Source organism: Chenopodium album, chromosome 5 (assembly GCF_948465745.1).
Source record: "Chenopodium album chromosome 5, dcCheAlbu1.1, whole genome shotgun sequence".
NCBI lineage: Eukaryota > Viridiplantae > Streptophyta > Magnoliopsida > Caryophyllales > Amaranthaceae > Chenopodium > Chenopodium album.
The window spans coordinates 77,066,502-77,090,312 of NC_137838.1; the positions used below are offsets into that span (position 1 = coordinate 77,066,502).

At 33.5% G+C, this 23,811-nt stretch overlaps 2 protein-coding genes across 3 annotated transcripts; one reads left to right on the top strand and one right to left on the bottom strand.

Moving 5' to 3' along the window:
* Positions 1 to 360: 360 nt before the first annotated feature.
* LOC145632353 (putative disease resistance protein RGA3) lies at positions 361 to 6,417 on the bottom strand. 2 transcript variants are annotated; one of them, XM_081684708.1, is made up of 5 exons: positions 4,963 to 6,417; positions 1,711 to 4,505; positions 1,515 to 1,581; positions 1,400 to 1,428; positions 361 to 739 (listed from the first exon to the last, which is right to left on the bottom strand). In XM_081684708.1, exons 2-3 carry the CDS (start codon positions 4,498 to 4,500, stop codon positions 1,522 to 1,524), a joined length of 2,850 nt encoding a protein of 949 aa, XP_081540834.1. In that variant the 5' UTR covers positions 4,501 to 4,505; positions 4,963 to 6,417; the 3' UTR covers positions 361 to 739; positions 1,400 to 1,428; positions 1,515 to 1,521. The 2 variants fall into 2 exon arrangements, with proteins under 2 accessions (XP_081540834.1, XP_081540833.1); XM_081684707.1 differs by having other exon boundaries at positions 361 to 749.
* A 4,719-nt stretch (positions 6,418 to 11,136) lies between these two features.
* Positions 11,137 to 23,621, top strand: LOC145632354 (uncharacterized). The gene is made up of 7 exons (XM_081684709.1): positions 11,137 to 13,002; positions 14,561 to 14,660; positions 19,073 to 19,134; positions 20,770 to 20,851; positions 21,032 to 22,741; positions 22,950 to 23,030; positions 23,223 to 23,621. Exons 1-7 carry the CDS (start codon positions 11,293 to 11,295, stop codon positions 23,234 to 23,236), a joined length of 3,759 nt encoding a protein of 1,252 aa, XP_081540835.1. The 5' UTR covers positions 11,137 to 11,292; the 3' UTR covers positions 23,237 to 23,621.
* Positions 23,622 to 23,811: the final 190 nt, after the last annotated feature.

The following is a 23,811-nucleotide window of genomic DNA, read 5'->3' on the forward strand; positions in this document are numbered from 1 at the left end:
GCAGGATGGGTGCGGTTCGTAGGGTGGGTGCGGTGGCTTGGGTGAAGTCCAGTGGCTGGGGTGGGGTTTGCTGGGTTTGGAGGAGAAAGGGGTTGGTGGTGGGTGGGTTTGGAGGAGTAAGGGGTTTATTTTTAATTTTTAACAGATTTTTTAGCAAAAGTTAACGATGTTAACTTTAGGATTAGTGGAGGGGTTATATCGTACACACTATAGGTAATTTGGGGTTACAGCGTGGAATTTTAAAAATAGGTGGGCACAGCTTGGAAAAGTGAATACCTCAGGGGTACTGTGTAGAAAAACCTTTTTTTTTCCCAATCTTTAGGCTTCTTAAAATTGAACAAGTCCAATACAATGAGAAGATTGAGAACCCATCTTTCCTTGCATAATCCTTGAAACAATCATGCAAATTGTTGTTCTGGAGGAAAGAGACTTGACTTGACTTGACTTGGTACAACAATACTTGTTACGAGTACAACAACATAAATAAATACGTGTGAAGTATTCAATTGCCGCAAAGTTTTCCCCAAAGCAAAGATTTGCACATATTTAGCCAATGTCAAATGTATGACTCTTCTTTCCCATGCCTTAGGAGCTTCACCTATTTTTGAAAAAGGGATGCTCAGCTACAAATAAAGGCATAAGCTATATGCCTTGAGACTCTTCAATCAAGAGAAATAATCGTCATCAGTTCCGAGTTAGGACAATGAAGGATGCCAAGCAAGCTAGCTGCTACAAACCACTGCACATCTCTTGGACACGTACAGAAAATGGGAAATTGATCAGTTAGCACAAATTGTTTTCTTAATATTTGAGAACAAGAAATAAAAAAAAAAAAAAGCAATATTGAAAGTAATCAAACTAAAGGCAACTTCCAGATTGCAACTCAACTAATCTCAAATTTCATTACATATACAGTAGATCACAAAAACTCTCTAAAGTAAAGCACAATCCACTTTATAAATAGATCAGTGCCACACCTTTTTATATCCTTACAGAGTTACAAGGCAACATATACCTGAACCAAAATCATTCAACTATCTAATCAGGACTTCAGGAGTACTAAAAAGGAATCATCTTGGGAGGGTCAACCCCCCATCGGCCTGAACCAAGATCCATCCCTTAGCCCAACCAACAGACAACTCAGGTGATAATCCAGGGTCGAACTACTTAATTAGGCACACGAACAATGTATTTAGAAATATCTAAGTCTGACCTCGGCAAATATAAAAATGAGCTAGCCATGAATGATGTTTAATCATTAATCAATTTCAATATCAATACAACTAGTCTATGCATGCACGAACGAGAAATGAATTAAATTAGATGCACTCAATGCCTTACTTCTCTCTAAAACATTTCATAGACTATTATGTAGAAAATAAAAAAGGCATCAATATACCTGCTCTTAGTTTATTTACTCTGCTTCTCCTGCAAAATTAGGGAGAAGTAAAAAGTTAAGGACCGACATTATCTTATCGTTTTAACTAATAAGAATCAAATTTGAAAAAAATTACCTGCGTGCTAATTCCTCAAAATGAGTCGGCTAAATGCTCCAATGTTGTCCTTGACAACTTGATATCCCTGAACCAATTTGATTTATTAAGCCTCAACTTAAGTTTGGTAAATTAGTTCAACAAAAGCGTAAGGGTTGAAGGCAGCAACATTTATACAATTATACACGAGTAGTAGTGCAATTAGAATAATACCAACCTGGTAAACAATGTTTTGATGTGGCCGAGTAGGCAGTGTTGGGACATTATTGGCACCCGATGTTGGGATCCTTGTGTCATCAATCTCTACATATGGAATACAATCTACCTTCTTCCAATCTTCACATTCAATAGCACATCGATCTTTGAGTAAATTACTCTCTCTTATCTTGAGTGACTCGAGAGAAGGAGGTAGCTCTGGCAATGATATCATTGTTGGACAACGTTCAATCTTTAATTCAACTAATGAAGTAAGATTCTTGAGTGAAGGCAAGTTGATGAACTCAGGACAATTCTCAATTTTGAGAATTCGAAGGCGATTCATGTCATTTGCTTCCAATCCTGTCCAATTCTGGAGTTTTACCAACTTCTTGAATGTCAGTGATTCCAATGATGGAAAATAGACGTCCCTAGTAACACTGGATGTTCCACAAAAGCGGCGATCCACAGCTGTTACACTGGAAAATTCTTCAATGACAAGAGTCTTAAGAGTTTGAAGCTCACCAAGTGCTGGCAAGATCTCACATGATGGACATTTCATCAAGTGTATCTTTTGAAGGCTTCGCGATGGATCACAAATCCATTCCGGAAACAACTTGCCACTGTAGTTTATTATATGCAACTCTCTCAAACAAACATGAGGTTCTAGGCCTGCGAGTACATCATCGGCAATAGTTGCATCCACCAATCTCATCCATTGCAATACTATCTTTTCTAGCAAAAACTTGTTGCAAAGCATTGCCTCCTCTGCCATAGCTCGGTTTTGGACATATTCAAGATATCGGATGCAAATTGACCCTTTAAGGCAATTCATATTCTTCAACTCTGAAATATAGTATCCTTCAAGACTATCACCCACAATGAACAGAGGGAGGGTTTGAAGGCTACGAAGGTTTCCAATGTGGGATGGTAGATGAAGCCGATTTATGTCACTTAATTCCCAATCAAGACACAACAGATTAGTCAATTTTTGAAATTGTTGTGGCAAATGGGAAAGTTGATTTGTGTTTGTGAGATTGAGGAATTGCAAGTTGGAAAGTTTACAGAGTGTTTCAGGTAATTTGGTTATGGGAGTAAAGGAAATATCAAGTTTTCGTAGACGCTTTAACTTATGTACGGTGTCAGGAAGCTCTGTAATATCGGTTTTTTTCAGTTTCAGTACACGAAGGCGCACTAGTGCCTTGAAAAGCTGGCGAGGCACAGGACCAATCCTTCTATCATTGAGAGAAAGAAAAGTCCTCAAACGTTTGAATTTCTCAAGTTGAGTCCATTTATCAAGTTGAATATCGCCACACAACAAAGACAAGTGACGAACATCTTCAATGTTTGAGGAATCACTTATAGATGACACCCCTTGTTCAAGCCGCAAACATGTCTTTGAAGCATCAAATTGAGAGAATATGTGGCTGAATTTGTGCAACTCATACTTTGGCTTTTCGGTGTGGTTTACATGTTCCGAATGTTGAAGTATTGACATGCCTTGCAAATCATTAAAATATTCTCTGCCTTCACCCTGCTGAAGTATCCCTTCTGCTACCAAAAGGTGAATCAAATCATCCATATTGAAGGGGTATTTATGAGGAAAGACTGAGAGAAAGGCGAGACACACCACCAATCGAGGTTGCATAGTATGATAGCTCAACCTCAAGATAGAAATAATCTCCCTTTTAACATCAGACATATCTTGCAAGTCCTTATTCAATCTGTTTACCGCCCAATCATCCATGTTATCTTGAGCTAACACCATCCCAAGAATTCTTGCAAGCACTGGCAAGCCTTCACACTTTGTTGCTAGGATGCCGGCAATATGTGACAAATGCGAATCAGGCAAATTTTCATTGAGCAAGAGCGCCTTTTTCACAATGACCTGTTTGCAATTTTCGTCTGACAAACACTTCAAGTAGTATGCAGTTGTGCGAGTTATTCTTGAAACTTCCGGATTGAAAGTGGTGATGAGGAACTTAATCTCTTTGTAAGCCAATTGAGCTTTGATGAGAGCCCAAAACTTGGTCCACGCAGAGACTTCTAAACTGAGCAAATTGTCAAAAAAGATCAATAGCCTTTGATTTTGTTGTTGGAGGACCCCGTTGTTGCCAATAATTGACCTTAGTTGGCGAGTTGCTTCTTTGAAATTGAAGCACCCCTCCATCGAAGCAACTCGAATGCAGCAAAATCGCTCCAACATTCTTCTGTCAAGCAAGATGGCTTCAGCGAGCATTGTCTTTCCAAGTCCACCCATACCTAGTATGCATACTCCATGATCAGAATCATCATTTGTAATCAACCTTTGGATGACATCCGCGATATCTTTTTCCCTTCCAATCAAGGGCACTAACAGCTCCGTATCAATATTATCATGATCACCATTATTAGCTTCAGCAGGATCTGTAAGTTCAACGATGGACTTCACTTCCTCAATAGTTTTTTTAAGTTTTCTTTGTAGCTCCTCAATGTCATTTGCCCAAGTACTAACCATGGATTTAAGCCTTGATGAAAGAGATGATTTCCGAGTGAAATCTGGTACATCTTCAATCAAATCCTCTGCATCTAAGAATAGAATCGCCATGGTGTCAAGGCGATCCTGCAACCTAAGTCGAAGAGTGTCATCATCCAACTGGAATGCGTTTACGCTGTTCAACAGGTCATGTGCCAATATGGCAGTAGTATCTAGCGATTTCATTGCTTCCTCACCCCTTTGGAACTTTTTGTATTCATCTTTGATGACACCAATCAATTTGATTAAGTTCGTAAGTAAACTTGAAGCAAAGGCAGATTGAAATGCAGCTTCCATAGCAGCTGAAATTGAAGATATGATGTGAAATTGAAGTTCAGTTTGTTGAGGCCATGAACAAACCCACGTGTGAGTGAAAGTATTCACATTGACAGAGCATAAAAGTATAAGCTTAACATACAAAATACTCCTATTTATGTTAAAATTAAATTAATTATACTAAATTTAAATTAATTATGATGATCAATTGAACTTAGGTATGACAGGGTAATGCTTAAATTTGGGAGAATAACTAGCATATCTCTAAAAACAATAACTAATGCGAGCAATGGTGGTAATTAATTAAGCTAATGGTTAAAGCTCAGGATTGATTTATTTATGCTACTGTATCAGATTTTTATTGTTAACTCTATTTTGTTCGCTTGTTTTGGGAAGATTAAGCTATTAAAATCAAAGAATATGCGAATTAATTGACACAATAGTAAATTTATAGGGAAAATAGTATCGAAAATGTAGATGTACCTGGAATGATCGAACTTTGGTGGGAGGCTAGGAGAGTAGGAGGTGTGAAGATATTAGATAATGGAAAGTCGGATCTGGAGGAAAGAGCTTGAACCCAACGATCTTACTTGTAGTCTCGTACCTTGTCGTTTATTTTCAACTCCAAGGGATTTTTTTCATTTCTGTTACTCTCCTCAATCTCTCAAAAGTCTCAACTATTTACTCGTACCTCATTTCTCACTTTTTACTTCCTCCACTTTGAATGTTCTTCTCCATCAATATATTAATATGGATGTAAAATTAATTATTAAATGAGCTAAAGTACTCCAAAAGTCCTAAGAGAATTTAAAGGAAAAGGTGACTTGTGACTTTGTGAGAATGTGAGGTGTAACATACTTATCTCCGTTTATTTTGGTTAACACGTACTCCCCCGTCCCTAATTGTTTGTTCCATTTTTTTTAAAAGTGTTTTCAAAAGATTGCTCCATACTACGTTTGACATGTTTTCCCACTTGCACTCTCTCTATCTCTCTTCTCATTGATATTTGTGTCAACCCATGTGCACTATTTTTTAATATTATTTAAGTTAACACGTATTCCTTTTTTAAAAGTTTTTTTTTTAGTTAGACATGTTTCCTTTTAGTATAAGTTTTTTACCTTACATTTATTAACTACCCCACTTGATTTATCATTCTCTCTCACTCTTTCTCCTCTCCTTAATATATGTGCCAAAATTTAACGCGTCAACTAAATAGAAACGGAGGAAATATAAAGTATTTTATCTGTTTCATCAAAAACTTTTGCATGCCCCCGGTTTACAATAATTTTATTGTACATCGAATATTTTTGCGAAAAGGGACCCTTTTTTCTTTACAAAAGTGACTTTTTCACAAAAGTAACCTTTTTTTTTTTTTTATACAAAACAAAACAGAGAAGTAACATAGGAATTTCATCAATAACCACTATCATTTGCTTTAAATTCGAGAAGCAAAAAATCCCAGATTCACCAGAACAATCATCATAAATGTTTGTGGGAAACACCATAATGAAGACTAACACTGTAGCGAAAAGAAACGAAGATTAATTTGCCATACCAAATAGCCATTTTTGTGCCGCTTCGATAATGATTTGAGATGAAGCCAATCATCTATTTTTGTGTCTGGAGGTTCTTAAATGTTGATAGAAACAATCGATTGAATTTCAATTATATAAATCAAAAACTCAATTCAAACAAAATTTTGAGAAAAAATCGTCATTTGAGAAATTGGTTTTATGATCGAAATTTTTTGATCAACAAAAGATTAATTGTAGGTTGAAAATTTCATAATAGAGGAAGTGATTTCTTAGGCACGGAAGATGAAGAGAAAATGAAAGAGTAAAGAAGTAGAGAGAGGAAAGTAAGAGTAGAGAGAGAAACTGAAAGAAGAAAGAAAGATCCAGAAAATGAAAAATAAGGAAGAAGGTGCAAACACTTAGATGATAACTTACTTTATTTGAACCGATTTACAATAATGCTATTGTACACCGGGTGTTTTTTAATATTTGTACTGTTTCATATTGACCATCACATTACCTTAACTTTTTATTAGGGGTGAGCAAAACTACCCGAAAAACCGAAAACCCGATCCGTAACCGTTCCGAAAATTAGGGTACCCGATCCGATAATCATAACGGTTCGGGTACCCGTTCCGATAATTTGTTATCGGGTATGGTTATTGAATATCATTTTAAAATTAACGGTTACCCGATCTGTTCCGATAAGCATTTTTTTGCCTTTTTCCCCTATTTAAATCTATTTTTTTTTTAAAAATCTAAACTCTTACTTTACTATATGATTATTTTATAATATAAATTATTCGTAATATTATTAATAATTTGGTCAAAATTATATGATATTGTTGTTAATTAGTGGTAAATTATATTATAATAACTACATAATTAAGTTTAATTATCATTATTGGATATCTTATTGGGTACCCAATAACCGATTCGAAGTATGGGTACCCGAACTTATCGGTTCGGGATATGGATATCACTTTTAGGGATTTTGGGTATCGGGTACCCGAACCGTTAGTACTAACAGTACGGGTACCCGTCCCATGCTCACCCCTACTTTTTATGACATCAAATTTGTTAAAATATTGTGTAAATAAGGTTTGTTGGGAAGCTAATATTGATTGTAGATCAGTAGATATCGTATGACTATATATTAATGATAATATTCTTCTTCCTGTCAAAAATAAATAAATAAAAAGATTTTACAAATCTTTCTACTAAAATTTTGGATAGTTATAAATAAAAAATTATATTATTAAAATAATTTAATTGGGACCAGTTTTACAATAAGAACAAAGATTGTCCATATATTTTGCCTACTTTTGTTTTAGTTATGTATCGAAAGCTACAATTAAAAAAGACAAATGTCAAATCAACCTATCACATACTTTTATTATTCCTCGACTAATATGTGGTTAATTGATTATAATACTTATCAACCAAAAATTTATAATTATATATAATTATAGATCAAATAATGAACTAATCATTAACTTGAACTAAACTTAAGTGAAATAACTTAAAGAGCATCCACATTTATTAGGCTCCCCATAGTTTCTCTCTCCTCACCTCATTAGTCTATATCACTTTCCACTAACTTCTTCACATACCCTTCCCATTTTACATTTTCATGCCTACATTCATTAACCTCTCCATTTAATTTCCATCTCCTATTTTTCCATACCCCACCACCTTTTCTATTTTTTTTTTATAAAAAAAAGAAAATGACATTGTTACATTGCTTGATGATATATAGTGGGAGACAAAAACAAAAAAGGACCTCACTCTTTGATATTAGAAAATAATAGAGTATAAAACATATTCTTGAGCCTTAATCATCAGCTTCAATTTTTAGTTGATTGGTCCTCTAACATGGTATTAGAGCCAGTGTGATACAAATGTCACAGTGTTGACCCTTATGAGGTTTTGATGATGATGTTAAGAATTGAGCAAACTTCCTTTTAATAAGGATTTTCTAGTGTTGTGATGTTTGCATGTTCAGTAGGCGTAGAGGGCTGAAGTAGGAACTAGGACAAAGGAACTTTAGAAGATCCATGAGAATAAGTAAAAGACAGAAGAAGAGTTCCAGCAATGGAACTTCTCGAAGTTTCTCAACAGGAACTTCCCGAAGTTTCTCAACAGGAACTTCAAAACGGGTTGTAACGACCTGTTTCCGGTGTAATGCTGGGGCAAGCCTCAATAACCAAGGATTAGTGCAAAGATCGAGATATCAACCGAAAAAGATGGACTTCGTAACTTATAGTTGTATAAAAGATAAGTTTGTTTTTGTAGGTTGATTAAGCATATTAATGGTTGCTATGCATGGAACTTATTAGAAATCAGATAAAGCTTGACAAGCTGATTAATTCGTAAAAGATAATTTTAGTTTTATGAAAAAGTACTTAATTGATTTTATCTTATAAAATCTGATTTAACTTGGTTTTATCTTTTTCATAAAATTCTATCTTTTAGTTAAAACGAATTTGATAAAATTGGTTTTCAGATAAAGCGAAATTAAATCTGTTTTGATTTCGATTTTAAAGAAGATAAGATCAAATTTCTGTTTGATTTATCTTGTTTGCGAAAATCCTATTTTGTGTAACTGAGAAACTCCTATAAATATAGAAGTACTTCAGCTTAGCAAAATGAGAGTTTTTAAGCGTGAAAACCACTTAGTGCTTAAGAGTAAGTTCGCCAAAGGTTTAAGCTTTATCATTTTGATTTGGAGTTCCATGTGTAGCTTTCCATTTATGTGTTAGAGTGTGTCTTTGCGTTGTAATTGGTTTTGGGGTGAGATTGTGAATTCTCTTAAATTCACGTTTGAGTGTATGAGTTTGAATTCTCTAAAATTCGAGTGGTAGTCAGTTACCCCGAGTGTGTCTTGGGTTGCACAGTGGGAAAAAGGAACCTGAGTGTGTCTTAGGTCGAGAAAGGAACCTGAGTGTGTCTTAGGTCGAAAAAGGTGCCTAAGTTTGTCTTAGGTATGATAGGATAGGTTCTTATCAGTTAGCAAGTGTCTTAGGAGGAACTTGCGAAGCAAAGGTCTGTGTAATAGGTTGTACTAGGAGAGTTGCCTATTATAGTGGAATTTGTTTATAAGTCCCAATAGGGCCGAGGTTTTACTTCCAGTTAGGCACTGGATGGTTTCCTCGTAAAACTTGTTGTGTGCTTTAAGTTTCTTTATGTTTTTATTGTTTATTTCCGCATAAGTTCCACGATTGGAACCTACTACCATTCACCCCCCTCTCGTAGTAGTTCATCTAAACTAACATGCAGGATCGAATCTCATTCACCCCTCCTCCAAAGTGGATGTGTTGCATCTACATTTCAAACCCAAATGACCTTTCATGTGAGGGGGAGTGATAGAGTATAAAACATATTCCTAGACTTAACTATCGCCTTAAGCTTTCTACTTTTACTTTTTGTCAAATGAGAAGCTAAATTTCCAACCAATGTAAATGCTCTTAGAGCACTCTCACTCATGGGCATATTTTTGCCCATGAGGAGAATTATGTGAAAAAAATGAGTATTTTAGTACCACATTCATGGGTATTAAAAAAATGACCATGAGGAATTGGGCATTTGCCCACAGGAGAGAGAAATAGTAGAGAGAGAGTGGTGTGGGGTTTTATTTTAGCCTATGAGTGTGTGAGAAGTTCTAAAAATAAAATGCCCATGAGAAAAAATGGAAAAGAAGAGTGAGAAAATGGGTAGAGAGATAATGACATTTTTTATTTTCCCTCGTGAATGAGAGTGGTCTTAAGACAAGCTGTAATAAACTGAAAATATGCAGAAAAGTCTAAAAGAACAATCTCTAAATTTCTGGTGTCGATTTAAATTTTGTCAGTGTCAACATGACCCACATCCGGCATCCACATCCCTTGACTCCAGCTCGCTATTTGATTTTGCCTCTCAACTTATCATAAACCTTATCTTTTTTTTTTTTTTTTTTTTTTTTTTGAGAAAATCATAAACCTTATCTTAATTGACGACTGGTCGTCATTCTTTTAGAGTGAATATCTAATTGATGAGTTTTTTTTTGAGGTAATAAGATGAAAAGAGTAAGAAACTGTATTAGTTCATTTGGTTTTAATAACATTAACGTACAAGTGCTACAACTTTTGGCATAATTTAAGGAAGTCGAAACATTTTACTCCGTAATGAACAACATGAATCATTTGCAGTTTCAATTTGCCAAATTTATTTTTTTTTTTTTAAAAAAATTTAAACCTTAGTGCTTGTTCACATTTATTAAGTTGAACTGAATAGAGATGAAATGAAAATTTTATGATAAAAGAAAAATTAGGAGCTGGACTGAACTGATTGAAGTTGAACTGAACTGATTGAAGCTAAGCTGAACTGAACTGAAATTAAGCCGAAGTGAACATGCCCTTATTTATTAAGAAATAATGTTTAAATAAAGTGAAACATAGAGTGATATAAAACTAAAACCCTTTTTTTTTAAAATAAAATAAAATAAAGTGTCTTAGTTTGACTTTTAAAATAATTCACATAATTCATATTGATTAATATTAATGTTTTTAGAAAGAAATACATACTTCATAGTAATGTAAATATCTATTAGAAGCATTTCAATGTGTAATTGTGCATTTTATAAATATCAACTTTTTATATCCTTCTATCCAGCTTAACTAAAATAGTCGAACTTTGCATACATGCTAATGTAATAGTTTGACCTAATTTTTATATAATTAAATACTAATTAAAATTAATTTTTTTTAAAAAAATATTATTGTAAACACAAACTTTCATATATAGGCAATGTAGCTGGCCACATCGTATGACCAGCCACATATTCTTTTTTAAAAAATGATTGAGGTTACTTGGTTAGGGGATACTCACTCGATCATGGATTATTCGGTCAGTCAGGAGCTCAAGGGGTTACCCCGTGTGTTACCTAGCCACACGGTGTAGTCATCACACACCAAAGTGACTTGTAAAACCTTATATTAATATCTGTAAAATCATACTTCGTATATTTACTACGTTTATAAAAGAACTATAGTTAAAGTAGCTATATAAATAGTGAATTATTCTAGTCCAAAGAGAGTAATTTATTAAAAAAAAAAAAAAGTATGTCATATGGAGAGAGTAATTTATTTGGAGTAATAATCACCGATAAAATCTTAAAATGTAATTATTTAACTTAATACGTTGACATACTTATCCAATGATCCAATCCCTATGGACATGGATTTGTATTGAAGAAAGAATATAAGCATATACCTCTGCCAATACAATTTCATTTGTGTTTTTTCATGGTCTTGTTTGTGAGATGATGGACAACCCTCCACTCTCTGATGTTGTTGCATCTCTCCTCCATAAACTGGAACCCTCTAATCTTTCAAAATACAAATTCCCACCAGATCTGGAAAATGATCTTACAAAACTGAAAGATGCACTGCCCCTTCTGCTTGACTCTGGCCGTACCAAAGATCTATCTTTATCCAGTGATGATCTCGAGCACTCTGTTTGCAGATCAAATGATTTACTGGATCTTCATTTTGGTGTGACTTCTTTAATTGTTGAAGACGATGAAGAAGAAGAAGAAGAAGAGAAGAGGTTTGAGGAGCTGAGGTTGGTTATCTCACGCTTGGCGCCACTGTTTAAAAGTTGTTCTGATCTTAGTGAAATTACAGAGTTTGAGTTGCCTGAAAATGTTGTACAACTTCAGCCCCATCTTTTTAGATTAGTCGTGTATTGCTCAATTTATCCTAAAGGTCATAGATTTGTCAGAGAAACTCTGGTCAATATGTGGATTGCTCAGGGTCTCTTGATAGATACACATGTAGTAATAACTACTGTAATATCTACAAGTCCTGATGAACGTCTAGTAGATACTGGAAAGCGGTATTTTGAAGAGCTGCTTTCCAGAGGGATATTTGAAAAGCCCGTGTCTGTTTTTGGTAATGGAAACAGCAGAAGCGTATACAGCTGCGAGATGAGCCCTGTCGTCCATGACGCAGCACGCCGCCTTGCAGCTGAAGAGGTAGCCGTGTTCAATACACGTACTACTGATGGTTCCTCTTCTGCAGTTGTTAGACAACGGACTAAGCATGTAGCATTCCGCAAGAACGGGTTTTCACGGGTTAACCTGGAAAAGGTGATCCAGAATTTTAAAAACACTACTTCATTATTGATGTTCTCTAGTCACTGGGATGCATTTTTTGGCGGATCTGCAGGTCAAATTGTAAGATTGGATAATTTAAAGAAGCTTTGTGTATTAGACTTATCTGGATCCCAATTTAAGAAGTTTCCACCTTTGCATCTATCTTCCTTGAAATATCTAAGCCTGTCAGGGAATGTTCTTCTCGAAAGCTTTTCTTGTGAGTTCTTTCCGCTCTTGCGGACATTAGACATTCATGGATGTGTTCGATTGGAAAATGCTGTGGGTTTAGAAGTACTAACCGATTTGAGTAATTTATACTTGACATCCCGGCAATCATCTTTGCCTTTTCTTCCCCCCCAAATAATGTTAGTAGAACTCTCTCACTGTGTGCATTTGATCGAAATTGGATATTATGTGAGAAAATTGCGCATATTTGACTGCCCAAGCCTTAAAACACTTCATATCAATTACCTTGAGGAATTGGTTCTGCATAATTGTGCTAGTCTAGTTCTAGGCTTTGGAAAGGAACACATAGCAGGACCGAAACCTATAGCAAGTATAAAAAATTGGAACAGGGAAGAATATTTTTCCTTTCTCAAAAGATTGGAACTAGTAGGTCTTCCAATGGTTCGGTTGCCTGACTGGGTTCAATTCGCCAAGGTTCTTGAGTATTTCATGATTGCAGATTGTCCACAGCTACAACAGCTAGAAAGTTTGAAATACCTTAGATCTCTTCAGGAATTATACATCTATAATTGTCCGAATTTGCGATCTATACCTTATAACGCACTCTACTCACTTCCTAAGCTCAGCTTACTCGATGTCAGAAATTGCCCAAACTTCAATGGAAGACCCACATGGTTCTCCAATATTCAGGTACAAAAAATTCACAATTTTTTTTTTTTTTTCATTATTTACATATAATTATTAATTTTTTTAGTTTTTCAAAAGAATTCTGATGCACCAAATAAAAAATAAAAAAGGTATTACTTCGACTAATAACATATTACTCCGTATATTTATACTTTATTTCAGAATTAATAATTATAATTGTCATTAAAATAAATTCACAAATAACGGAGTACCACAAATTATTATATAAAAAAAGTATAATAAGACGTTTCTTTTAATAAGGATGAAATGTGATTTTTTATAAAACTAAATGTGCATTTTTTTTGAACTGCAAAAATGTGTAAATTTGATCAAACTTGGTCTTATCTATCTATAGGGATGTCAATGGGGCGGGACAGGTGTTGGCATTCTCATCCCCATCTGCACCTAACATTTTCATCCTCATCCTCGTCCCCGCGGCGGGTCTAAAATTCATCCCCATCCCTGCCCCGGCGAGTACAATTCCAAAACCATCCCCGCCCCACCCCCCACTTGGATATCCATCCCTACCTAAACCCCGCCTAATCCCCACCCAAGACCCACCTAACCTCCACCTTTCAAATACACAATCTTATATAATTAATATAGATTACATTAAAAAAAAAAAAATCTAAATATTACACATTTTTTGTTTATAATACAAGTGTATTACAAAGTATTATAATTAATATTTTATTTTACACAAATATTTTATAAAATAGTATAAAAGTATAGAATTTTGTTTTGAAATATATATAGATGTGGGTATAAGATGGGGATAGGGCGGGTACGAAGTGGGACGGGTACAACCTAAAATCCACCCCCACCCCATCACCCATGACGGGTATGGTTTTCATCCCCATCCCCGCCCCACCACCCACCAAACCGAGACCTATCCTGGGGCGGGGATGGGGCGAGTCTCCTACTTGACCAGACTAATTTCCTTCAAAATGCTCTACTTTTTTTTTTAAAAAAAAAAACGGTTAAAAAAATTTAAAGGATAGACATTAATAAATTTAAATTTTAAAAAAAAATTGTTACATAAGTCATTTAATTTCAATTGACTATTATTGCATCATATTTTATAAATCCGTGCATTGCACGAGGCCAAAACTAGTATATGTGTTATACTCCCTCCGTCCCCGAATGATAGTCACTTTTGGGTGAAAATCACGGGAATTAAGGAGAAATAAATAAAGTGCGTGGAAACTAAAATCCAATCATGTGCAAAACAAAAAGAAGAGAGAGAAACTAATTGTCATTCAAAAGGGAGACAACTCATTCAATTAAGGCACAAGTACAAAAGCAAATATGAGGGTATTTTGGAAAGCACAGATAATGTAGCAAAAAAAATGAGGGTATATAGGTCATTTTGTGTTATTGTATGGGACCTAAAATTGTGAAATGTGACTAACATTTTGGGTGTCCAAAAATGAAAATAGTGACTATCATTCGGGGACGGAGGGAGTATTTGACTGTGAGTTTGTGACAATTATTATTGGACAAAATAAGTATTACCTTATTAGTTTGACAATAAACTAAGTATGCGACTCTTTTTCAACAGGAGAAGTTTAGTGCTATTCCATCTTTCTTCAAGAAAAGCATTTCTAATGGTCGTGCTAAAACAAACAAATCCTCGTCTAAATCTAGTTCAGAATCAAAAGGTAAATAAACATCTTTTACTTCCATTTTTTTTAGTGCATCATTTTGGTTTTCGTAGATTCTTAGACAACTTTTGAAGTAGAGATATGTAGAGAGAAAATAGGGCCCATGTGATAAGAAAAGGATAGAGATAATTAATTAATTACAAAAGAAAGTGATGCACGTAATAAATTGAAACTTCTTTATTTAAAAAGTGATGTATCTAAATTGAACTTTCCTTATTTAGAAAGTGATGCATCTAAAAAGAATTGTAGAAAATATATGGTTATATGCTTGTGGCATTACATTATTCAAGTTCCATTTTCTTTGTCTAAACTTATTAAATCTATGGTTATAGGCTTGTGGCGTCGTCGCCTCTTCCCCTTCCATCTGAACCACCATCCCCCTTTCCATTCCCCACGCAACCACCAAGAAAACCCCTCCCCCATGTGTTGGGGTCTGGTGGATGTTGGTTGGGGTTAGGCACCAACGTAGGGTAAGGGGAGGTGGTCAGCCGGTGAACTCATGGGGTGGGTGTTGGTTTTTATTGATTTTTTTTTTTTTTATCAAACACAAGTCATTTTAAAAAAAAAATTACTTTCAACAGGTCATTGATCATTTGACATGTTAAAAGAAAATGCCTTTCAAAGTTGGGATTATTTATAGTGAATGACGAAAAGTTGGGATTAATAAAACTAATGTTTTCTTTTATTTATTCTAGCAGTTGTTTGTTATGATTAGATGATTGTGATATTTGGAGGTTGAGGTGATCAAACTCAACATAGCCCAAGGGCCCAAATCGAATTTGGGTGGGCTTTAAGAATAAGTTTTTAGCTTGAAAATTTTCAATTTTTCTCGCTGGCTTAGGCATACATTTTTTAAGTTTTTTTGTTAATTTTTTTGGACTGGCTCGAAAAAGCCTAATCCGGCTTATTTTACGAGTTTAGACAAGCAATTTTCGGCCTAAAATTTGGCTCGACCTAGCCCGAGCATGCGGGCTAATTTTTCCAATAAGTCTATTGTAGACCTTGATCCATCTGGACCACTGGCTCCTACAAACCTCAAATCTTGCGGTCCAAACACTCTCAAAATTTCTTCATTTTATTTCTTTTTGTTATTTTGCTCCAACAAACATATCTCTCCCCTCTGCAATTACTTTCATTTCATTTTTCAATTGCTCAATACTTATCTCTCTCCTCTGCAATTGACAAATTTCCATGGAAGAAAACAGGAAAAAGGTCCATAAGGTAATTAAATATTTGAATAACTTAAAATTTCTTTATATTTCTGTAAATTCGTTAATTGATTTCCTTCGAACTTGTTGTAATTTGTTTAAATTATTTAAATTTTGGTAATTTGTGTATAATTTCTAAACATTTTTCACATTTTTTTTGACAAATTATTCTACAAGTAGTGATGAAGATGAATTGTTGAAGCTAATCCGATCGATTTCAAAGCGTGCAGTGGTACATTGCGATTGTTCTGATATTTTTACTAAATATTCAAAATTTGCGATGTTCAGATTTTTTTACTAAAACTTCAAATTAAAATTTGAAATTGTTCAGATTTTTTAACTAAATGTTCAAAAGTAAAGGCGTAATATATTACGATTGTTCATATATTTTTAATAAATGTTCAAAATTTTCGATGTTCAGTTCGGATTTATACTACTAAATATTCAAAATTTGCAATCGTTCAGTTTTTTGTACCAAATGTACAGAAGTATAGGCGTAGTACATTGCAATTTTTTTAAATATATTTACTAAATGTTCAAAACTTTCGATGTTCAGTTCGGATTATTTTTTTTTACCAAATGTTCAAAATTTGCAATCGTTCATATTTTTTACTAAATGTTCAACAGTATAGGTGTGGTACAATGCGATTATTCAGGTACTTTTACTAAATGTTCAAAAATTTTGATATTCAGTTCAGATTTTTTTTACTAAATGTTCAAAATTTGCAATCATTCAGATTTTTTTTTACTAAATATTCAAAAGTATAGGCGTGGTACATTGTGATTGTTCAGATACTTTTACTAAATGTTCAAAAATTTTAATGTTCAGTTCGGATTTTTTTACTAAATGTTCAAAATTTGTAATCGTTCAAATTTTTTTAATAAATGTTCAAAAGTATAGGCGTAGTACATCGCGATTGTTTAGATATTTTTACTAAATGTTCAAAATTTTCAATGTTCAGTTCAGATTTTTTTTTTTTTACTAAATGTTCATATTAGCAATTGCTCAGTTTTTTTTTTTATTTTTTTTTTTTTACTAAATGTTCAAAAGTATAAACGTGGTACATTGCGATTGTTTAGATATTTTTACTAACTGTTCAAAATTTTCGATGTTCAGTTCGGATATTTTTTACTAAATGTTTAAAATTTGCAATGTCCAATTTTTTTTTAACTAAATTAATCGTTCAAATTAATGACAACAATAAAAAAAAAAATCAATTAATCGATCATAATGGATTACGATTGAAATCGATCAGATTAGTTGCAACAAATTCAATTGATATTAAGCAATAATTTCATCCACAAATTCATTGATGATTAAAAAAATTAATTAATATTGATCACAATGAATTCATAATAACTAACCTAGATTGATCTATTCAGGAATATCGACAATTTCCATCACGTTAAATGTAGAAATTTAATGTAAAAAATTAATGGAAAAAAAATCAAAGAATAGAGGAGAGAGAAAATATGAATTTGAAAAAAAAAAAAGAATGAATTAAAATCGAGAAAGAAATAAAAAGAGATCAGATTTTGTTTTTTTTTAAGAAAAGATAGAGAGAGAGAGATTTTGTATATAAGGAACAAAAAATTAACAAAAAAAATGAAGAATAAGATGTAAAGATGCAGGAAGAAGAATGATTTGAGTAGAATAGAGTTGTATTTTATTTGTATAGAGGTGTCTTTTAGGAGATGGTCCATCTATTTTTAGATGGACCAGGGTTCACACAAGAATTCGTACTTGCCTTGAATTGACTTTGCCCAAACCTACCTGCCTTACTCTTTGATTTGATCACCTCTAAGATCAACCAAAGGTCGTATATTATTTTTGAAAATTTTTCCTTTTTATTCATCTATTGGAGTTTTTGTTTGTTATAGATGATCATGATTACATGGAAGGACTCTCTCCATCACTTTTCTATAGTTACATTTTGACTAATATAATGTTTAAAATTATAGATCGAGGAAGTGCTAATACATCACTGTTAGACATAAACATATATATTACAATAGCAATTTTGTATATAATGACATTTGAGAGTACTATTAAGAGGCAATATAGTACTACTTGATAGTACGTACTACTGAACATTCTCAGTAGTATTATATATGCTCCCAGACAGTTCCAATAGTATAAAAGATACTCTTAGTAGTACTTAAAAAAAACATCTCAGTAATACTATTAGGACTTCCAATAGTATAAAAGGCTATTACTACATATGCAATTTAATCGTGTCTAACGGTGATGTATTAGGACTTTCTCAAAATTGTGACTGTAATAAAAATATAATATTATAGGATTTTTTTTACTTTTACCTAAAAAAAAAAAAGTTTTTTACCATCAAAACTTATAAACTTTTTTTACCACCAAAAAAAATTCTTAAAACTATTATACTATCAAAACCTATAAACCTTCTATTTTACCACAAAAAATTCTAAAAACTTATAAACCTTTTATTTTAACACCGTCAAAAAATTCAAACAGGTTTTTAAAAAAATTCTTATAGGGGGGCATTTTGGCCCTTTGAATCCTATTTGAGGTTAGAATTGTCAAAAAAAAATGCCTTGTTCTATGTTAGAGGACCATCTCAACCAAAAACTTAAGCTGATGGTTGAGACCCAGGAATATGTGTTATACTCTATCACGCCCCCTTACACGAGAGCCCGTTTGGGCTAGAATTATGGATGCAGCATGGGCCCTCCTCATACCCAGCGCTCCATATTCCACTTGAAAGTGGGGGTAGATGAGATTTGAACCCATAACCTTTATTTCACGCTGATGGTTGAGTCTCAGGAATATGTATTATACTCTATCATTCTACGTGTATTATGCAAATTGAGGTATTTTTTAAGTTGAAAAAAACTAGCCATTTATGCTTATTTTTCCCAATTTTGACCTTAAATTGATTTCAAAGGACTAAAACGCCCCCACAAACCCTCTAAAGTGCATGTTTTGGCACGAAAATTGAAAATTTAAAAAAAGAATTGTTAAATTTACCTTTTTTTTATAATAGGTGGTAAAAACATTTTTTTTTGTGTGGTAAAATAAAAGTTTAGAACTTTTGACAGTAAAAAAACAATGTTGTTTGTTTTTTTTTTATTTTTTTATTTTTTATTTATTTATGCTGGTAAGAGTAAAAAAAGCTAAAGAGCACTTTTAAAAAAACAGCAAGGGCCTAATATTCTTGAATTACACAGGGACAAGAGCACTCTTAAAAGTTTATCTTGATGGACAAATCTACAAGTTTTCACCAAGTCAGGCAAGTTCATTTTAGTTTTTTTCTCAATTCAATTGCTCATGCTGACATGGTTATTGAGAGAATGTAGTACGAAGTATTATTTTAATTTTTTTTTTGGTGAACTAATTATTATTGATAACAGACCACATATGTTGATTAGGACACAAATTAAGGAAAAATCATAGAAAAATTTTAAAAACACCATTTTGTGAAAATTGAAGGGAGGAGATTCAGGAGAGAGAAGAGTGGTGGGAGGAGTGGACAATGGAGGCGATGATGGAGAAGAAAGATAAATATCAAGTCAATGCCGAAAAACGTGAAAAACTAAGAGCAAACACAATGGTTAACCACAATCTTTTGGTTATTATTTATTTTATGGAAAATGCTATACATAGCCCTTAGGGCTACATATAAGCATTAAATTTACACTTAAAAATCGTAAAAAGTTAAGAAATCATCAAAATATAAACATTATTTACGCTGATTTACGAGTGTTTTTGTCATGAATTCCTAATTTTATACAATTTCCAATAGTATATTTAATGCTTATATATAGCCCTTAGGACTACGTATAGCATTACCCTTATTTTATTAATTTCTCCATCTTCCACCTCACCTATAACCACTTTTATACCCATTTAATAACCAATATATCCCAATAGTTAACCATAACTTTTTGATTTTTTATTCTCTCTCCTACTTTTACCCAATCTCAACCCCACAATTTCTCTCTTTCTCTCTCCTAATTTAAATCAACCCCACCAAGGACAAATATTAAAAGCAAAAAGTAGATTATTTTAATCTATAACCCAATGTTGATAACCAGTTATTGTTGTAACCTGGTTACTACAATTTTTCCACAAAATTTTCTCTCTCCTCATTTTTTTAATTATTTTTCCACTTTCTCTCTCATGATAACCAAATAATGTGGTTATCCACTGGGTGTGCTCTAAGTTGAAGTTTTAACTTTTAAAAAAAAATCCTGATAAAATATCCTATTTTTTACTCCATATTTGCCAAAAATGGTTAACAATTTTTTTTCTGATAAAATTTCCTTTTTTTTTTATGAGAAAAAAATTTCCTATTTTTTATTTACCAAAAATTGTTTAAAAGGTTTTTTTTTTTCAAATGTTCCAAAATTAACTATTCTACATTTAAAGCTAAGAATTCAACATTTTAAATTGGTTATGTTTTTTTTTTTTTTTTTTTTTTTTTTTTTTTTTTTTTTTTTTGGACAGGAATTGTTATTTAAGATATAATTGAAATGATAAAAAATTTAGAGTACAAACCACTAAGGATTTTTTTTTTTTTTGGAACGACAATCATTCATACTTTGAAATAACTTTTATAGTTTTATCAATATTATTTGGACAATTATATTCTCTAAAATGTTTATTTACTTTTTTGTTATCCTTAATTAAAATGTTATTGTCTATATACTGCTAAAATATTTGTTTGCATAATTTTCCTCATCCAGCTACCAACAATTATAGTTGTAACATGCCAAACTAAAAGAGATCTGGTGACATGACTATGTATGGCGTGCACATTACTCATCTAATAGCCACCCTAGTATCATAAAATGTGTAGATAAGAAAGTGCTTACATTTTTTATATATATGTGCTTGCCTTTGACATATCTGCAATGTCAACCAGGAGCCTAATGCTTCAATAGCCTCGCACTTGCATCAGAGTGATCCATATTTCGTAGTGAAATCACGAATGAATAGAACAACAGGTACAATTACCCAAGTGTTGACATCTTTTATGTTCATTTCAAGTTTATTCTTGTAGATTAACAAATGTAGTATGTAAGTTGCGGTTTGCCTAACACTTTGTAAACAACCTTGTTCATAATTGGTAATAAACTAGCTAAACTATGTAAACTTGGACAAATAATGACTATCTATTGTTGTAGGACTGCTGATTAATCATAATCATTGGCGCACCCTAGCATTGGTTTTCAAAGCAATAATGAGGATGAAAACTATTGTTAGCCCTGGACGAGAGATGACAAAGCTCCATTGTTGTCTCTTCCCCGATGACTATGAATTTGAGAGAGAGACATTAGTCCAGTTATGGATGGCTGTGGGGTTTTTAGGAGATAAGCACACGGAAGATGCTGGAAACTTAAAATTTGATGCTCTTTTAGAGGGACAATACATCTTACCAGCAAGAGTTGATATTTTGACTTCAAAAAGTAAGTACAAAGTTAATTATGACAAGGTCACCACTCTTCTAAATGGGATGCTAACAATCCAAAATAAGGATCTGCGTGCCATGTTAGAAGATGAAAATGCATATGTTATTGGATCTAAGTTTTGGCATGTCTCAATAGTGTCTAATCACATTGATCAAGGAACGTTTGAGACATTAAAGACTTTCAATGAATTGAGGACACTTTTATTGGTTCGCGATTATGGCTCTTCTCTCAAACAAATACCATCAGATTTGTTTTTAGCTCTAAAGTCCATACAGGCACTTGATTTGAGTGGAAGTCATATAACTGAGCTGCCAAGTTCTATAGGTAATCTAATACAATTAAGTTACCTTGATCTTTCATTTACACTAATTGAGAGTTTACCTGAGTCCATTGATCGACTTCATCAACTGCAAACCTTGAAACTCGAAGGGTGTAGGCATTTATACATCCTTCCGGATGGAATGAAAGAGCTTGTTGGCCTTCGCTATTTATATTTTGATGTTTTGGGCCAACTAACAATCATGCCCAAAGGTATAGGAGCTCTTACTGAGCTTCGCACACTATCAGCATTCATTGTAGACTCAGGAGAGGGTTGTAGCATTAGAGAACTCCAGCACATGAATAACCTTAAAGGAAGTTTTTGTATCTCTGGGTTGGAAAATGTGACTCAGCGCGAGGCCCAGGAAGCAACTTTATCTGATAAAAAATATCTTACTCAGTTACAACTAAGATGGAATGACTTCAAATCATACAGTGTACAAGATCTACGCTGCATGTATTGGACTACTCATTATCTTAAGCCAAACTTATGTTTGGAAGAGTTGCAGGTGTTATATTATCCCGGCTTAAATTTACCAGCTTGGATGGGCTCTCCAGAGTATGAGAGGCTTGTTAGTATAACCCTCCTCAAGTGTGCAATAAAAGAGCTTCAAATTAGATTAGGGGAGTTACCAAATCTCAAGTATTTGAAGATTTCTTTAATGTACAAATTGACAGACATCAATCGTTTGGTTCATGCTAAGGATGGTATTGTCAGCTTTCCTAAATTGGAGACGCTACTAATTGATGGCATGCCTCAATTAGACTCTTGGATAAGAGTAACTTATGATGATTTTCCACTTCTTTCGAAGCTTATTGTAAAGCAATGCCCCAAGCTGAGTGTGCTTCTGTTTCTTCCACATCTCCGCTCCTTGAAGCATCTAGAAATAAGCCACTGCAAAGTGCTAAAATCTCTGTCAGATGGACCAGCATTGTCAAAGTCGCTAGAAACTCTTGAAATAGATGCTTGTCCTTTGTTGAAAAAGAAATGCATGAAGGGAGGTGAAGGCTGGTTTGAGATTGAACATATTCCAGAGATAACAATTGATTTGAAAGACGTTCGTTCTATTCAAGAAGATGGAGCTGATGATGATACTTCGTCTGCAGGTAACTGTAAACTTTATTTGACTACGGAGTATATTCTAATTTTTCAGTCAATAATTTCCTGCCTATGGAGTATTTCTTTGGAATTCTTAGTACCCTATACTTCTGTAAAGTTTTATTGTCATCTTTCAATTTTGGGTGAACTATTCACTGCATTGTCAAAACTATTGTATTATAAATTAAACATAAAAATTGCGATATTGTGTTACAGGTTCAAATTCAGATAGTGATAATGATTATGAGGGTTCAGAGAATAATGTCCATCCATATGACTCCTGCAGTCCTGCTAGAGGTAAGCTTATACAGTATATGATTTTTTGTTACTTGATTTCAGCTGACATGGTCATATATTTATGAATTCCCCATAACAAATTAAATTTCCCTGTTTATCCCAACCTATGGTGTATTTTACTCAAATTCCTATTCCCACGCACCAAATACCCTGTAAAGGGAATGAGGTTGATGCTTATCACTTGTGTCTTAGATTCAGGTAGGTAATCAACAATTATGAGGAACTATCCCAAGATGCAATATGTGTGGTGAACACTTTGTGTGAGACCTTCTCCAAATTGAAGTTGTAAGATGAGTAACGAATCTTGCAAAAACTCACAACAGTTGAAGTAATGGTGCTACAAGCCTACAAATATATGGGCCCTATTTGGTAATTACCTGATAGCTGAATGTATTAGCTGATTTGACTAGTTGGTTGTATAAAGGCTATAAACTGGTTTGACTAGCCGATTGTTTTAAAGTATATAGTAATTAGGTGTTACTTGTTAGCTATTTTAATGTATTTAATAGCCAAAAAGCTAATTGTTCAATAAACCAAATGTAAAAAGCTCTTAATAATCTAGTTATCAAACACCTAAATTAGCTTTTTTAATTGGTCAAATCTCTAATAGGACCAAATAAGCTAAAAACTCTCTAAAAGGTTCTTCACCAAACAAGGCCTTTACAATTAACCGAAAAAAAAAACAAGTAGAGTATGATAATGGTTTCAATTAACCCTATGTATAATGAATGTGTCCATGGTGTAGCTTAATTGATTCCAGTAGAGTATGATAATGGTTTCA

Bases quoted from the DNA above. Each gene is read 5' to 3' on its own strand.
- LOC145632353 (XM_081684708.1), bottom strand. From the start codon at position 4,500: ATGGAAGCTGCATTTCAATCTGCCTTTGCTTCAAGTTTACTTACGAAC. The intron at 1,582-1,710 runs GTTGGTATTATT...AAATTGGTTCAG, and splicing joins ATCAAAACATTGTTTACCAG to GGATATCAAGTTGTCAAGGA.
- LOC145632354 (XM_081684709.1), top strand. From the start codon at position 11,293: ATGATGGACAACCCTCCACTCTCTGATGTTGTTGCATCTCTCCTCCAT. The intron at 13,003-14,560 runs GTACAAAAAATT...CTTTTTCAACAG, and splicing joins CATGGTTCTCCAATATTCAG to GAGAAGTTTAGTGCTATTCC. The intron at 19,135-20,769 runs GCAAGTTCATTT...AATGTCAACCAG, and splicing joins ACAAGTTTTCACCAAGTCAG to GAGCCTAATGCTTCAATAGC.